Source organism: Thamnophis elegans, chromosome 5 (assembly GCF_009769535.1).
Source record: "Thamnophis elegans isolate rThaEle1 chromosome 5, rThaEle1.pri, whole genome shotgun sequence".
Lineage (NCBI taxonomy): Eukaryota > Metazoa > Chordata > Lepidosauria > Squamata > Colubridae > Thamnophis > Thamnophis elegans.
This window is the reverse complement of record NC_045545.1, coordinates 22115537-22132456: the sequence shown is the minus strand read 5'-3', so window position 1 is coordinate 22132456 and position 16920 is coordinate 22115537. Positions and strand designations below refer to the sequence as shown.

The window sequence follows — 16920 nt, the reverse complement described above, 5'->3', positions numbered from 1 at the left end:
TGTATGTGTGTGTGCATGTGTTTGTTTCTTCACTTCACTCAAACAAACTCTCTCAATTTGAGAGAGAGTTTGTTTGAGAAGAGAGGGAAAGGGGAGAGGCAGGGAGGGCAGCTGGTTTGAGAAGAGAGGGGCAGCCCGCCAGCAGAGGCGGGTCTTTTACCCGCCTCTGCTGGCGGGCTGGCACTTTCTTTCTTTTGCCTGCTGTGCCCCCCTTCCCCTTCTTCTCTCCCCCCCACTGGGAGCCCCATCCTGCTCCCCTCTCCCTTTCCTCCTCCTCCTCTCCCCTTTCTTCGCCGGCTGCCGCCTCGCCCCCCCGCCTCCTCCGTCCCCACCGCTGTGTCCAACAGAGGCATCTCACATCTATGGCGTACATAGACGAGAAACGCCTCTGTCGGGGACAGCAGCGGGGACGCTGCTTCTTGCCGCCGCCGCGCTCTTGCCTCACCAACCGTAAACCTCACTGCACGTCACTGAAATGATATATGTATAAATGTACAATTAGGTTCATATGACTGTGACTTTTCAGGTAGTTAAAGCAAGTGAATTAAAAATGCTGATTAGTTAATAGGAAGTGAGAAATAGCTACATGGGACCAAGAACAGAGTTTCTACAGGGGATTACAAATTTAAGATGGGGAAGCCACAAATAAAATCTTGCCCATTGTGTGTTTGTTGTATGATCCTTTTTATGGTTGCTCCTCTCTTCTTGATTTTTTGACAGCTATGTGTAAATGTAACTGACCTAGAAGCCTTAAAACTACTTCCCAAAATATCAGCAGAACAATATAGGATCCACCCAGGAGAACAATAAAATGTTCTGGTCTGGATGGGAATAAGTCACCATTTTGTGAAGCCCAAAAAGTAACAGTGCCTCATCAGAATATATATAGAAAAATAATGTTAAGCCTATTTGAGAATAATGAAACCTAATTGATTTGGGATTTACTTTTCCCACTGATTGTAGTGAGAATTATGTGTAACAAGTAATACAGGACTAAAAATAAACATAATGTCCAATGGATTTTCATAGTATTTTATCTTTGGATTGTTGCCTAATTCTGTTTACATTAGAGTCTTTTTACTTTAATTGGAAATACTATACAAACTCTCAATGTACTCATTATTAATTATGTTCAATAAATTGTCTTCTAAAACCTTAAAAGATTAAGGAAAACATTATAATGGAATATATATAAGAAGATAGATTCTTAAAGACTTTTCTGACCTGTATGCTTGCATAATTTAAGTACTTGTCACTACATACTGTTGAAATTGAAGTGCTGATAGCATCCATCTAGACCTTTATACTATATGTGACTTTCAACAAACAATCCAATCAAATGAGATATATCTTGGAATCAAAACTTGTTTCTTAGGGAACAGAGCTAAAGAAAGTGCTTATAATTTAGCCGAGAGAATAAAAGGGGGGAGCATAGTATTATTAAGAAAACCTCAATTTGCCTTCTGACAAAATGGTTTAGAGGAGCAGTAAAATGTGTATGGTGTTATGTGAAGTGGAAGAAAGCATCTAAACTCTTACCTGCTGGTCAGTCTCATGAAGAGGCTGTCGCTCTAACATGTATCCCAACGCTGGGGATTTGGGCACTTAAGGCCCAAACTATACATTACAGAAGATAAGTAACTGATACTGACTTTCATTTCCTTATAATATCAAATAAAACTCAACATCTGTATATATTTATATGTTTCTTCATGAACATTAATAACATGATTTGTTGAATAAATCCCAACTGAAGGTCATGCATAATGCTAAGCCATAAAGCACAGTTTAGAAACCAAAATTGCTGGGTTCCCACAACAGGCAATCTGAACTGCATAAAGTATATTGAAAATATGATTGCACCACCCGATGTGCATAAAATACTTCCTCTCTAGCAACAGCATGAAAATTTGTCAAGTATTTACATTTTTCTCCTACTATGCTTATGACTGGATTTTGCATGGCTGAGATTTCAATTCACTATCAGGGAGAATAAACAGCTGTTAAAGTCTGACTTGGACTCAATTCTTACCCATTTTTAAAACACTCTAGAATAGGAGTGTGTCATTATTTGTAGAGTCCCAGAGAGTTACTTTTGAGGATTCCTCAGAGGTTTCAATAATTTAAGATGATTTCATCTTATTCCCCCCCCCCCCGCCCCATAATATAGAGCTACAGAAGGTCTAAAATGCAATCTGTTTACTTTGTGTTCATGTGATGGCAAAAATGCCCACTTAATATGCTATGTACAATTGTCGGATAGTCTAGGAGATGAACAAGCAAGCAATGTCAGGTGGGCAGGGTCCTTTTTTAAAAAGTTGACTTGCAGAAGATACAGGGAATATATTATTTGGTGATACAATCTTATCACCATTAATGACAAGATCAACTATTTGTGTTTATAAGCAACAACTGGGAAGGTTTGACAAATTAAAGAGCCGAGGTGGCACGGTGGTTAAATGCAGCACTGCAGGCTACTTCAGCTGACTGCTAGATCAGCAGTTCAGCGGTTCAAATCTCACCGGCTCAGGGTTGACTCAGCCTTCCATCCTTCCAAGGTGGGTAAAATGAGGACCCGGATTGTTGTTGGGGGCAATATGCTGACTCTGTAAACCGCTTAGAGAGGGCTGAAAGCCCTATGAAGCGGTATATAAGTCTACTGCTATTGCTATTGCTATTGCTATTAAAGGATAAAACTGATGCATTCAACCTCAGATTGACTACATTCATTTGAACTTTAACTGACCCAGGAAAAAAGGCTGTAACTATGCAGCCAAATATCAGATATTATGCCAGCAAAGATAATCTAGGCCGGTTTTTCTCAACCTTGGCCACTTTAAGATGTGTGGACTTCATGTTGGCTGGAGAATTCTGGGAGTTGAAGTCCATACATCTTAAAATGGCCAATTTTAAGAAATACTGATCTGGGTTATTCTAGAAAACTCTGCTTTCTAAGGCTGGGGAATGCCCAATGCAATCTACAGTTGTTGTTCCTGACCTAAGTTATATCTGTGTTCCCTGCCTGTATAAGAGTTTTTTTGCCCATAGGGAGATGTGTGTAATGAAGGGGTTGAAGGTGAAGCAGCTTCAAAGATCACTATTTCCCGAGGAAGACAGTAGTGATTGAGAAACTTTTTCCCCCTATGGAAGAGAGAAAAAGAAGAAAAATATGAAAATATAAAATATAAGGTGTAAAACATCAAATAGACACAGCATTGAACTAGAAAGAAATATTGAAGACAGATTCCATGCAACAATAAAAATTTACCTTCAAATTTACCTTCAGCGGCTGCTAAATGTTCTTCCTCATCCTCTGTACTGTATTCACTAGGTTCAGGTTCAGAACTCAAAAGCTGATCTTTTTCAATAGCCTCAGCTATTTTCTCTCTGACCAATTTGCGATCTTCAAAAAAATAGTACCGCAATCATAAAAAGAGAGCAAAAGAGAAAGCAAAATAAAATAAAATAAAATAAAACCAATAAAACCATCCTTGAACATAAAATGAGCTTACAATTACTCTACAACTAGCTAAGGATGGTAATTAAGATCCAGGAAAATTATGTACACATATAAGCAAAAGTCATTCGTTCTTTAGGCAATGAAAATTTCATGCAATGCTATTTCTCCCATGCAAAAATTACACAAAGCACTCACCACTTTCAAATACCACCAAGCTGTAAGGTCACCTTTGTTCAGAAATGGTTTTAATTTGTGCACAAATTAAAAACAGAGAGGTATCCTGAAGGCAGGATACAAATAACAGCAAGAACTGGAACAGGAACAATACAATTGAAAAGCTATTATTCCATCACAGATAAACTAAGGGCATCTTTGAATACTAAGCTTCCTGACACAATTCCAATAGTTTTGTTAATTCCTTAAGGAAGTAAAGTAGCTTGTACGTTTTGTCTCATTTTGATGAGCAGGAAAAGCTGAATGCAAATCCCGACATGCTCAACATGTGCAGATATGCAGTTTGAGGTTCTACAATATTATTAATAATTATTATTCTACTAATAATTTCACTGTAATTTTACTGTGTTAATAATTAGATTATTTACATTTCACTTGCTTATAACAAAATCTCTATTATTAATCTCTTATTCCTATTAGCTCAGAAACTATGATTTTCTAAACAACAGCACTTTTTTTTTCTTCTGTCCAAAATGACATTAAAGAAGAAAGAAATTGCTCTGTAAGAGTAAAAAAAAATGATCTTCAGCATTTATGTTTTGTCTATTTAAAAAGGAAAATATTGAAGGTTCTCCTTAAATATGGACACCCTATTCATGCATGAGCCTTGGTGGTGCAGTGGTTAGAGTGCAGTATTGTAGGCTAATTCTGCTGACTGACAGCAGTTCGATCCTGACTATGGTTGACCATCTTTTTGAGATCGGTAAAACAAGGATGCAGATTGTTGGGGGCAATATGCTGACTCTGTAAACCATTTAGAGAGGGTGGTAAAGCGCTATGAAGTGGTATTTAAGTCTGGGTGCAATTCCTATTTTTAGCATCGTCACGTCACCTATATGTTCAATGAAGTAAATCCTGTTTGGTGCATGGAGATTCCTTTATTTTATCTCTACAATGTAAGCAAGGTAGAGAAGACATTATAATGTGCACTATAAAGCTACAATGATCCTAAACAATCTGCCATTGATCCAACTGTGAAGGATACAACTAGCATCAAGAAGTTTCAATAATTAGAAGACCCTCATAGCATTTGCACATAGATAAATTTCTGTAGGTTGATTTCTAAGCTTTCTTCCTTTTTCCCCCTACCAGCAGTATTAAAATCTCATCTGAAAAGTTTTGCCCACCATGGACCTAATCAACTGGTCTGAGATTTTTGTTATCATGGCTATCGTACACATATATTTGAAGATGAAAAGTAACTATCAACTATTGATCAATGATCCCAAACCTAAAGCTAACCTAGTGTTTCTCAACTTGAAAAATTGAATGTGTAGACTTCAAATACCTAAATTTCCCAACCAGCTTGCTAACTGGATGATCTCTGGGAGCAGAAATCCACATATATTCAAATTACCAATGTTGGAAAATATTACTCTAACCCGTTCAACCTAACCTAACCCATGGTTTTAAAAAAAAACAGCAACACAGCCAAAATAAGTAGATGTAATCAACTTGAGCCTGAAACTCAAGGGGAAGCTAAAAGTTTTTAGCCAGCAAAAAAAATGGGAGAAGAGTGGATGCCTCTCACACTGAATTTGGGCAACCTGCTAAGAAATAAGATTCATTCAATTGACAGGCCTTTGAGAAGTACTACCTGTAATACAAAATGCATCATTTTCACATATATGTTTCTTTTATATGTCACTTCTGGGCTACTCTTATAAACTTTTTTTCTCTGACTATTGGCAAATGTTGCAATCTGAGGCCTACTTTAAAATAGCAGAGTCATTCTGTGTATAGAGGATTGTTCTGTGAATAAAGGGACATGACCAAAACCAATCACAGCATTTGAGCTTCAGGCCATTCTTAGAATCTTATCTCTTACCACAATCTAATAGGTTAATTAAGCATTATATAGTCTTAAACATTTGCCAAGGTTGAAATCATCCATTAGAATGTTCACGTGTCACATTCCCATTCAGAAAATGTTAACCAACAATTTTTTCTTTGTTTGCCAGGACATTCATCAAGGCATACCATATCATTTACTACTACTCTGTAAAACTTCTTTTAAAGAGGTGTTGGTAGCTGACATATTTACTTTCTCAGTCACAGTGGCAAAATCTGAAGAGACTGCTAAATGCTGTACTCACTGAAAACTGTGTCCACCATTGCACAGTCATGTAATGATCACGGTATGAGCAAAATATAAATGTCGATATTCTTTTATGCTAAAATCTGGGGCAGGCCATTGATTCAACCTACATGATTTCTGCACACTTGCATTTAATATTAGAATATGTACTTCTATATATATTTTTCTTAAGTGGTTAATTTCATTCCTCAGTTGTACTTAAATATTCATCTCATCTAACAGTGTAATTGCAAAGTCACTCATATTGAAAACCTAGCATATGGATGAAGAAAAGTATCTCAAGCAACTAAACACCTATAAATAATTCAGGATAATTATCCAGAACTGTATTTTTTTTCAATATTCCTCCATATTTTATACATAAAAATTGCAAGGCAATGAAAAGCAATCCAGCACCAAGATGCTAGCAAACAATTACCATTTTTATAATTTTCTTCCCCTGCCAAACTAGTAAATCCAGTAACACAAAGTAATATGAAACAATCTATCAAAATCTATTAAATCAAGCAAGAACATAATGTATTGCCATCCAAGGAACATATTCCAAACCACAAATCAAAAATATTAGCATGACTTATGGCTTTCTTTCATGCCTGCATCACCACTGATAGCATGCTAATTAGTATGAATTGATTCACCCTTACAATATTTCAATCATGAGCTAAATTAAAACAAAATAGAATATTTTTGCCTTTCTTTCCAAAGGGATCTGAGACAGGAATCAGGAATGATCATGTAAATAATATGTATTTTATGATTCACAAAAAATAGAACATGGGTTATAATTCTGGATATTGTAGCCTAATATATTTAGTGGGCAACAGGTTGGAAAGGTTGTATTGAGCAATGGTAGCCTAGATGGTCAAATAATCTAATAGAGAATAAAGAAGGATAACCTAAATATGGAAATCCATATTCTCCATGGTCATAAAAAATCTGAAAAAATATCTTGTATTTGGGGCTCCCAATTCATTGTTCCAAATGATAAAAAAGACACAAAAATTTGTTTTAGATACTATGTTTCTGAGTCTTTACAAAAGATATACAACTACTTTAATTTTGTTCTTTTTGTGCGAATTCTACAACTGCGATTTCAATGATGGTCATTATCAATGCCAGGCATATTCACTGATCTAAGATTCATTTCCTCTCTTTGTCCCTGGCTAACTAGAAATAATTAATTGAGTCAAACATTTGTCCCATACACAACAGTGACGGAGACAAGAGAAAGACTCACAAAAGCCATATATGCAACAGTCCTCAATTCCAGCATTTGGAAGAAGCAATTTCAAGACAAAACTCTACCAGTTATCTGGCACATATATCAAAGCAAAATCTTGCCCCATTCAAGGACAGAAATAGATTTAGGAAGATTCAAGCAGAGTTTTTATTCATATGCAATATCAAAACATGGCGCCAGAAAATCAGCATTCATTTAAGAATCAATAAAGCAACACACTTGTATTCAGCAAACCTATTACAGATCTCTTCAAACTATACTCACCACCTTCCTTATCTTCAGAAATCTTCCTGCTCGGATATCCTTCTAGAGCACTGCTTTTCAAATGCACTAACTTATCCTTCTCTTCCTCCTCCCCCATGTCTACCAGCCCTATCATCTTGGGCTTGTCATGGCCCGGACTCATGTCCTGAAGGGTCATCTCCACTTTTTCTTCATAGAAGATATCTGGCACAATCTTGGTGCTCAAGCTTTCTGTTTCTGTTTCCCCCAAGTTTTCCTCTTCTTCCACATCAGTTCCCTGACTTCCTTCCCGTTGAGATTTGGTGGTTTCCGTTTCACATTCTGAATGAATGTCTGTAATGTCTTCCTCCTCATCATGCTTCCTGCCTTCAAACTCGGATTCGGTTCCGCTGCTGTATAAGGTGCTGCTGCCGGAGACTGAAAGCAATTGTTTTCTACCTACAAAGAGTAAAGACAATTACAATTTAGCGGCGTCCTGCACCCGATCCTTGAGATCATTATTTGTGAGGTCAAATAGAGAAACTTACTAGAATTAAGCATGAAAAAAGTGCCTTTTTCCACAGAAATGCAAAATATTGTTTAAGCCTTTCTAAAGCAGCCTGTCAGGTTCCATAGTTCTCTATAGGGATGCTGCCATTCTGGTGGGAGGCCGGGGGGGGGGGGGATTCTGTGCATAGGGTTTCATTTGCTTTCTTTTGCTGTATCTCATGGGAAATAGGGAGGGGGGGAGGAATCTGCCTCAGGTCATCTTAGGAAGGGAAAAATAATGTGTTTTGAGCCATCAGAGAAAGTGAAACCAAAGCACCTGGGAGTTGACTGTTATCACTTTCTCTGCCCGAGGTTCTCAAAACATCTTTGCACCTTGGGACTGGCTCAATGTTGAAATGGACATTGGGAGGGGCTTTGCTTGCAACGATTTAACCTAATGCTTTGAGTAGGAAACTACAGATCCTGCCTACATTTCCTTTGCTATCACGTCTTTCAATAAAAGTTCATTTTGAAATGATAGTTGTTTCAAGAGTTCTGCTTTCTTGAGAAGACTGGAGATACAGGACCTTACACAGCGCTTAAGTGATCTCCAAACGTATAGGATTATAATACCCAGAATTGTCAAACATCATGCTAGAAGGTGTTGCCTCGACCCATTTGTGAAAATATATCCTTGAGTGAGATGTACCGTAGTTTTTGGAGTATAAGACACACCTTTTTCCCTCAAAAAAAGGCTGAAAATCTGGGTGTGTCTTGCACACTGAATACAGCACTTTTTGCCTCCCAAAACTCTGCCCTTCACCAAAATGGCCGTGCATAGCCTCTAGGAAGCTTTCAGAGAGCTCTCAGGGACTGGGAGGGCAGAAATGAGCAGGAAAAAAGGCAGTTTTTTGCTCAATTTTGCTCTCCCCCCCCCCAGCCCCCAGGAGCACTCTATAAGCTTCCTAAAGGCTATCCATGCCTTTTGCAAAAAACGGGCCCGTTTTCACAAAAATGGGCCATTTTTGCTCGTTTTTGGCCCACTCCACCCCCCCTCCAAAGCACTCTACAAGCCTCCAAAGGGGTATTCATTCCCTTTTTTTGAAAAAGAAACAGGCCCATTTTCACGAAAAACGGGCCATTTTTGGGAGGTTTGCAGAGTGCAAAAACATTTTTTTTTAAATTTGCCTCTTCAAAATCTTGGTACATCTTATGCTCCAGTGCGTCTTATACTCCTAAAAATACAATAGGTATAAAGGGGATCTAAATTTCAATCTCAAGCACCTGTTAATATTATCTACATGCTACAAGAATTGTTACAACCAACTGATTACATTTGTCAATTTAAGTCAGCTTATCTAAGACTATCTGTATAGTCATATGGTATATTATGAACTGTTTACATAAAAGACATTCTTTACAAGTTGTCCTTTATTTACTACTGTTCATTTAATGATGGCTTAAAGTTACAATAGATTCAGAAAAAGTTATTTACAACCTGTCCTCAAAGTTACCACCACTGCACTATCCCCACTATCCTATGATCACAATTTGGGTGCTTGGCAACCAGCTGACATTTACGAACAGCTGCCATACCTTATGGTAACATGATCGTGATTTTCTGACTTTCTTAGGTGGTTTCCAAAAAGCAACATTAATTGGAGAGCAGGATTTTCTTACAATGTTGTGATTCACTTATCAATTTTTGTAAAATAGTTGTAAGACAGGACCCAATCATGTGATGACTCACTTCAAAAAGGATCGTAGAATTAATCTGGAAAATCTGTTCCTCCTCCTCCTCCTCCTCCTCCTCCTCCTTATTATTATTATTATTATTATTATTATTATTATTATTATTATTATTATTATTATACAATTGTATCACAGCGGCCAGTTGTTTCGCTGGATTTGGCATTGGTTACTAGTCGGGCCCCACCCAGGGGCCCAGGACATCATAATGTATTTTCGTAATATGCGTGCAGATCCAAGCAGTGCGGCTCTTTGCATTTGACTGATGGTGATTCTGTCAATTTTTAACTGTTTTAAATGTAATTCCAGTGCTTTTGGAATAGCACCCAGTGTGCCAATTACCACTGGAATTACCACTGCTGGTTTGTGCCATAGTCGTTGAACTTCAATTTTTAAGTCCTGGTATTTTGCGATTTTTTCATGTTCCTTCTCAGCGACCCTGCTATCACCTGGAATTGCGATGTCTATGATTGTGACCTTATTTTTCTCAACCAATATGATGTCTGGTGTATTATGCGCCAGTATTTTGTCTGTTTGTATGCAAAAATCCCACAAGATCTTGACCATCTGATTTTCAGTGACTTTTTCAGGCTGATGTTCCCACCAATTTGTTGCTGTTTTAATATTATATTTTTGCACAAATTCCAATGGATCATTTGTGCTACTGAATTGTGCCGCAATTTATAATCAGTCTGCGCAATTTTTTTACAGCAGCTGAGTATGTGATCAACAGTTTCATCAGCTTCTTTGCAAAGTCTGCATTTGGCATCATCAGAGGATTTTTCGATTTTGGCCTTAATGGCATTGGTGCGGATAGCTTGTTCTTGCGCAGCCAGGATTAGTGACTCTGTTTTTTTCTTTAATGTACCTGTTGTTAACCATAACCAAGTTTGTTCACTGTCCACTTTATCCTTTATTTTTTCCAGAAATTGGCCATGCAGTGCTTTGCTCTGCCAACTCTCCATTCTTGATTTTATCACATGTTTTCTGTATTCTTGTTTCATCTGTTGGGCCTTCAGTAGATTTTTGTTCTTTACTTCAATTAATAGATGTTCTTGACTTTCTTTTAAATAATCAGCCAGTGCATGTTTTTCTTCTTCAACTGTTTGCTTCACTTGTAATAATCCTCTGCCACCTGATTTTCGAGGCAGATATAGTCCATCAGTATCACCACGTGGATGTAAACTGTAGTGCATTGTCATTAGTTTCCTGGTTTTTCGGTCCAAAAGGTCCAAATCAGCTTGTGTCCAGTTAACTATACCAGCTGTGTATCTTATAACTGGTATTGCCCAGGTATTTATGGCCTTGATTGTATTTCCACCATTCAATTTAGATTTCAAATTTTTCCTAACTCTGTTGGTGTACTCTTGCCTGACAATAGTTTTTCCTTCTCCATGCTTGATGTTATCCAACTGCAGAATGCCTAAGTATTTGTAGGCTTCATTTTCATTGCATTTAATTAGTTGGCCATTGGGCATTTCAATTCCCTCACATGCAGTGATTTTGCCCCTTTTTATGGATACAGTGGCGCATTTTTCCATGCCAAACTGCATGGAAATATCAGTGCTGAATACTCGGACTGTGTTTGTCAATGATTGGATTTCTATTTCTGACTTTCCATAGAGTTTCAAATTATCCATATATAGTAAATGCGAAATTTTTTCAGCTTCTTTGGCTGTTTGGTAACCTTGTTTCATTTTTTTTAAGATTACTGATAGTGGGATCATTGCGATGATGAAGAGAAGAGGTGAAAGTGAATCACCCTGGAAAATTCCTCGCTTGATATTAACCATTCCGTAGATCTCATTCCCTACTGCCAACTCAGTTCTCCATTGTTTCATCGACTTTTCAGTAAAGGATGTAACATTTTTGCTAATGCCAGTTGTTTCTAAGCATTTTATGATCCAACTATGTGGCAGTGAGTCAAATGCCTTTTTGTAATCAATCCAGACCATATTCAAGTTCGTTTTTCTGTTCTTACAATTTTCTAATATCATTTTATCAATTAGGAGCTGATCTTTTGTGCCCCTGCTCCTTCTTTTGTTGCCTTTTTGCTCTATTGGCAAGATGTTGTTTGTTTCCAAATAATCCATCATGTTATCTGCAATAATGCCTGTGAGTAATTTGAAGGTTGTTGGCAAGCATGTTATTGGTCTGTAGTTTTCAGGTGTTGTTCCTTTAGTTGCATCTTTCTGAATCAAGTATGTTTTTCCAGTTGTCAACCATTCATCAATTTGGCCCTTTTGTAAAATTTCATTCAGTTGCCTGGCCAATATTGCATGTAAACTGGTCAGATATTTGAGCCAGAAACCATGTAATTGGTCCTTTCCAGGTGATGTCCAATTCTTTACCTTTTTTACTCGATTTTTGACTATCTCAGTTGTTATTTCTAATACTTGCATTTGTTTGTTGCCAATGCTTTTCTCAAAGTCATGTATCCACTTTGCTTCCTTATTGTAGTCCTTTACATTTTCCCACAATTCTTTCCAGAATTCAACTGTGGCCTGCTTTTCTGGTTTTTCACTTTTGGTGTCACCATTCACATTAAGACTTTGATAAAAACGCCGTTGGTTTGATCGAAATTGCTGATTTTGTTTATATTGGATGATTCGTGCCTCATATCTTTCAATTTTTCTAGCTGTTGCTGTTATCCGCTGTTTTACAATCTCTACAGCTTCATTGATGTTTCTTGTATCCAATCTATATCTTCTGATTAGCCGATCTATGGTCTTGTTGTTTTTAAGCCATTGCTCATGCATGTTCTTTAAGTTACTAGCATCTGCCCTTAATTTTTTGACTTTTTGTTCTAATCGGATTTTCCACTTTGGCTTTGATGCTTTTTCTGTTGTGTGACTAGGTACTTTGATTTTACTGCCTAGTTCATTAGTGACTATTACAGCTGCGCTGTACATTAACTGGTTCGTTTCCAAGATGGATCCCGATTCAATTGTTGTTAACTGGTTCGTTTCCAAGATGGATCCCGATTCAATTGTTTATTATTATTATTATTATTATTATTATTATTATTATTATTATTATATTATATTATATTATATTATATTATATTATATTATATTATTAGCCATGTATTATTGACAAGCAGTATCCCTTTATTAAAAGATGCCTATAATAGAATTGGTCAAGGAAAGTCATGAGAAATTTATCCTAAAAACATTACTTTTAAGGTGATAACATATTTCATTCTTGTGCCTTCCATTGAATACAATTCTGACTTCTGGAGTCTTGCCTACTGTTAAAAGATAATTAATTGTAATTTCGGAAAATATTTTAAATTGTTATTTCCATTTGTACTATTCTAAATAGTCTGCAAGGTTTGGAGACTTTTGTAAAACAAACAAGTTTGTTTGAGCTAAAATGAATGGTTTTAGTTATATTTTGCCTTACACTAATGTAATGCAATACATTTTACAGCCACTGTTATAAAAATCACCATTGAGAGAACCATTATAATCTTAATTTTCCAGATGGGAAAGCAAAGCTAAAGAATATATAACTAGTACAGTCAGTACACACAGCCAGTCAAGAACTTGATGGGAGCTCAAATTTAAGGAATCTGTGGTCCAGATCTGAATAATCTGTTGTCAGGCATCTCTCAGTTAATAAAGCAAGAAAGTGTGTCTCACAAAATCAAAGCTCAGATAAATGGATTTATTGCAGCAAATCCATAAAGCTATGAGGAACAATTCCAGAGACTTCTGTGCATCAAATGCCAACTCTATTTCAAATAATCAATATTCAAATGTCTTGTGCCTCTGACTCCTGCCTGCTCTCCATAAAAAGCTATAAAATAATCTCTTTTCAGCAGACGAATTTCTAGCTTTTTTTATTTGGGCAATTGACTGATATTAAGTTGTTTATTTCTGACCATTTGCAAAATAACGTTCATATCTGTAGTCCAGCTCTAATAAATGGTGTAGGTTTTAACAGGAAATAGGAAGGCTAAATGCCCCGTTTTTTTGTCAACCCCTATTTAAAATCTACCATAAACTTGCACACTCACATGGTGAGTACAGGGAAGGGAAACATTCTGGCAAATGGTCCTAATCTGGACCATCTTGAACATGAGCAGTCATATCTCCTTCCTCAAGGACACATCCAATTTGCAACGCTGCTGATTGGCCTTCCTTGTTTTCCCTTTTGTCCTGCTCTTCCTCTCAAAAGGAGGTAAACATCGTATGGGCAAAACCACCAGCAGCAAATCCTGCCTCTGTTCTTGCTCCTTTTCATTCAAGCTTCCGTCTTCCCCTCGAGGGCTAAATGGGAAGCCTATGAGGCGGCAATGAGTGGCCAACCCAACCAATGTACATAACATTCTGCTACACAGTATTAGTTGCCATAGGCCATGATAGCGAACCTATGGCATGTGTGCCAGACGTGGCACACAGAGCCCACTCTGTGGGCACACGTGATGTCATCAGCTGCTCTTTTGGTTTCCAGCGCTGGTCTTCGTGGGTGCTGGAGCACTGGAAAATGGCCTGAAAACATCCCCCAAAATGGCCAAAAACGGCCTGAAAACAGCCCAAAAACCAATCTGAAAATGACCCAAAAAACAGCCTGAAAACGGCCCAAAAGCAACCTGAAAATTGCCCCCCAAGAGCCCAAAAACAGACATATGGGCACTGGCCAACTGGACTTCGGGTTTCCAGTACTCCAGTGCATGCAAAGACCACCTAGCCAGGGTACATGCACTTGTCAGAAGCCTGAATATCAGCTGGCTGGGGCACGCATGCACGCTGCCCAGCTGGTCTTCAGGTTTCCAGTGCTCTGGGGCGCGCACATGCATGTGCATGCACACACATTTCAGTTTGGGTACTTTGTGCTGAAAAGGTTTGCCTTCACTGCCATAAGGGATCACCTTCATGACTTTATGCATTTTGATAGGGTGCATGAAGCCAAATGCCAAAAAGGATAGCAAAATAGAAGCCAAATCTGAAAGTACATATCAATTTAGTTATTTATGACAATTAGCCATTGGTGTCTTCTAACACACTACCTTCAATATCTATCTTTCTGTCTCTAACCCTCTCTCTCTCTCTCACACACACACACACACACACACACACACAGACAGACAGACACACACACACACAGTGCACAATCACTCCATCCATTTGAAAAACACACAACTTGGAGCTTTATATTATCCCCTTTTTTATACAAAGCATAAATGATGCAATTGGGAACAGAAGTCAGTGATGCTCGTTTTGCCATGGCTTATGAGGAATATGCAAAATAGCATTAGATTTAAATCTCCAAGAATATAAAAAGCCACAGTATCTTTGAGCTAGCCAGCTCATTAAAAATATTACCAGAATTTTAGAGAATATAAACAGACTAATAGCAAAATTGCTGTTTGCAGCCCTCAGCAAAACACCATGAAATGTTTTCTCTAACTAATGAGTCCTTCTGATTTATTCACAGGATTATGGCCTACCAGGATCTGAAAAATGTAAGTTCAAACTCTCTGACCAGCTCTCAACAAAACAATGGGAGGGAAAAAAAGAGTAAAGATTCCTTATCTATCTGGAGAGGTTATTAAAATTTTCCACATTGGGAGAAATTTTTTGCCTTCAATTAGACCTGCAAGTCTATAGCTGTCAAGAATAAGCACAGATTTTGTGGATCATTGTTCCAGTGTATTTATATAAAAAATAAGTCTACTGCTACAGTGCTTGAATTTTAATTTTTAGTCAAAAATAAATAAAAAATATATAGTCTCTCAAAAATCTTTCTGCACTACTACCTGAAAATGTAGATAGATAGATAGATAGATAGATAGATAGATAGATAGATAGATAGATAGATAGATAGATAGATAGATAGACAGACAGACAGACAGACAGACAGACAGAGACACACACACACACACACATGCACACACACACGCGCACAGAAATGGAAAGAAGGAAAGGAAAGAAACTTCATGTAATGCATCCTCTATGTCTGAACAGTCCAGCATAAGATGCAAATCAGACACTTTTAAATAAGAAATTCATTGATAATATAAGCAAAAAATTAAATCAACAAGCACCCTGACAAAATTACTTTGTTCCATTCCAACAAAATAAATTATACAATGTCAAATCAAGTTGCTCGGATATATCTTTTTCAGCTATAAAACAAATTCAGTCATGGCATCCAGGGACCTGAAAAAAATGGGGGTGAGCTTTTAACAACCATCTAAATGTTCTATAGTCAGTAGAACCAAAGAATAATAGAAATAGACAATTAAAGGATGGTCCTTGGCCTTCTGATTACCATCCCTGTCTGGACAATCCTCTATTACAAAGTGAGACTTCCCATCCCTTACTGTATGATATCCATATCACATAGATAGCAGGTGCCTTACAGAAAAATGCCTACAAAAGAGAAAGTTCACGCAAATTGCTCATATTCATTTGGAAGCAAAAATTAGCTGCTAATCACTTTCCCGAACACCCAATATGATCATTGTTGAATCAGTGGTCCAACTATTTTAAAAAAAAAATCTCTGAAAGATCCTTGAGGCAATGTAACTGAATACCTGTTGTGATTTGGTCACAAGCTTCAGAAGATATGCCAACGTTTTTAAAAAGGAACAAAATGTGCAATTATGCTTATTGATGATTAGCAAAGCTGCAAGATTATGATTTGCCACAGTCGATGACTATGTAAGAATTGGATTTGTCTTGATCAGAACCAAGATTTTTCTCACGCAAACCAACTTCAAACCTGGTTTGACAGACTGAGTTTGCTGTTGACCTTTATGCTTCCTATAAAAACCTTGAATCTTTCGGGCAGATGCATCCATTTCCCAGTCAGTTGCTTTACCTTTGCCTATATTTTCACACAGAAAATATGAAATTAAAAACAACATTAACATTTGGTTTGAAATCAAACAATGTTCTTTCATGTAAGGCCTGTCAAAATAGGAACAATTTTAGGGATAAGCAGTAAACATAGGAAAGTCTGGAGCAGCTTCAGTGGCAGCAGTGGAATATGTGACAGCCACACCAAAAACAGCAAAATAGAAAAGAAGCAAGAAAAAAAAATCAGCTTTGTATCAACATGGAGCCCAAAAGCTGGCTGCTTCCATAATCTTGCAAATGTGCTCTACTTTAGACCCGCTTCTACACTTTTTGTATTAATGAACGGGAAATGAGATACATGCTTCCCACTAGATTATTTATGAAAGTGGGTGGCTGCAAATACATACAGGAAATAATTATCTCCATCAGTCATGCTGACTGGAAAAGAGAGAGGTTACCCAAAACTTATTTATGCTCCTGAAACAAATCTTGTGACATTTTAATCTCCTTGTGCCAATAATTATTGAGGGTTTGCCGCACTAAACTTTTGTTCCCTACCTAGAACCCAACTGGCCCATGAACACATATTTTTCACCTTGAGGTTGGGACATTTCACTGT

At 37.4% G+C, this 16920-nt stretch overlaps 1 protein-coding gene across 1 annotated transcript in view; it reads right to left on the bottom strand.

Moving 5' to 3' along the window:
- Positions 1-16920, bottom strand: part of ERICH3 (glutamate rich 3) — a gene marked incomplete at its 3' end in the record, with an annotated part of 65772 nt that overhangs the window by 7687 nt on the left and 41165 nt on the right. The window contains exons 13-14 of the mRNA XM_032217801.1: positions 7297-7713; positions 3242-3403 (exon numbers count right to left, since the gene is read on the bottom strand). Of these exons, the coding sequence (XP_032073692.1) occupies positions 3242-3403; positions 7297-7713 (579 nt within the window). The remainder of the gene's footprint in view (positions 1-3241; positions 3404-7296; positions 7714-16920) is intronic.